Source organism: Seriola lalandi, unplaced genomic scaffold (assembly GCF_002814215.2).
Source record: "Seriola lalandi dorsalis isolate HSWRI2012SDOR001 ecotype SW California unplaced genomic scaffold, Sedor1 jcf7180002038386, whole genome shotgun sequence".
In the NCBI taxonomy this organism is placed as follows: domain Eukaryota; kingdom Metazoa; phylum Chordata; class Actinopteri; order Carangiformes; family Carangidae; genus Seriola; species Seriola lalandi.
In genome coordinates, this window is record NW_019508962.1 from 1 (window position 1) to 1,101 (window position 1,101).

A 1,101-nucleotide genomic window follows, 5' to 3' on the forward strand; every position below is an offset into this window, starting at 1 on the left:
CTCACACTCACACACACAAGCACTGTACTTTGTGGTCAAGCTGGTGGCTAAGAAGACAAAGTTTTTTTTTTTTTCTTCTTTTTAATTTCACATACACTAACTGTAATAAGTTGTAGAGAAGATGCTCTTTTTTTTCTGCCCCATGTGAAGCAGGGCAGATGCACTTCAAGCGGAGGTGACGTTGGGTTGCAGTTGTTGTTGTTGTTGTTGTTGTTGTTGGCCAGGGTCAGGCTGAGGCTGAGGCTGAGTCTGGAACTGCTGGGGTTTAGGTTGGTGCTGGAGCTGAGGGTGTGACTGAGGCTGAGGCTGAGGCTGAACTTGAAGCGGTGGCTGGGCCTGTTGCTGAGGCTGGCTGAGTCCTTGCTGGGGAGGCGTGGCACCGGAGCTGGCGGCGGCCGACTGGGCGGGCAGCTGAGACAGCTGCTCGCTGTTGGCAAGAGATTTCAACACGGCGTTCTCCCTCTCCAGCACAGAGTTCCTCTCATACAGCTCCTTGATCTGCTCTTTTAAGACCTCCACCTCTTCACGCACTGCATACATCAGATGGCTTTTCACCAGGTCCTGGAGGAGAGGAGAACATGGCATGAAATATGTTACCGAGTCATCAACATGTGGGACGTAACCAAAAGCAGACCAGTCATACAGAGGCTGATTTATTACGTTCTCACATGCAGCACACAAGGACATCAGAAGGACGCTCAATGCTTAAGTTGTTCATGTATTCGTTCTAGCTGTGTGTTCAGTGAGTGTTTATCTATACAAACAGCATGTAAAGACCCATGGTTATTATAAACATGAAAATAAGTCAAGACAGAGGAACTTCTTCTAGGAATAAAATGAAGAAAGGTCCAAACACAAATGACTTCAATTCAGCAACATAATACAGTATATGAGTATGGATTATGTTCCCTGATATTGCTCCTTCCATGTTATTGAATGACTACTTCATACAGTTTAAATTAAAAAGGGAGACTCAAGTCAGTTTTACTCAGAGAAATGTATGATCAGTGGTAAATGGATTACTCACCATAGCCTGTTCAATTTTATTATCAATGGCAACAACATTGGTTCCAGAGGCACTGTAAAAAAAAAAAAAAAAAA

General features: G+C 44.4%; 1 protein-coding gene across 1 annotated transcript; it reads right to left on the minus strand.

The window, feature by feature from the left end:
• Window positions 1-92: 92 nt before the first annotated feature.
• LOC111648327 (TSC22 domain family protein 1-like) lies at window positions 93-1,095 on the minus strand. The gene is made up of 2 exons (XM_023398185.2): window positions 1,028-1,095; window positions 93-561 (listed from the first exon to the last, which is right to left on the minus strand). The coding sequence occupies exons 1-2, from the start codon at window positions 1,028-1,030 to the stop codon at window positions 166-168; spliced, it is 399 nt and encodes a 132-aa protein (XP_023253953.2). The 5' UTR covers window positions 1,031-1,095; the 3' UTR covers window positions 93-165.
• Window positions 1,096-1,101: the final 6 nt, after the last annotated feature.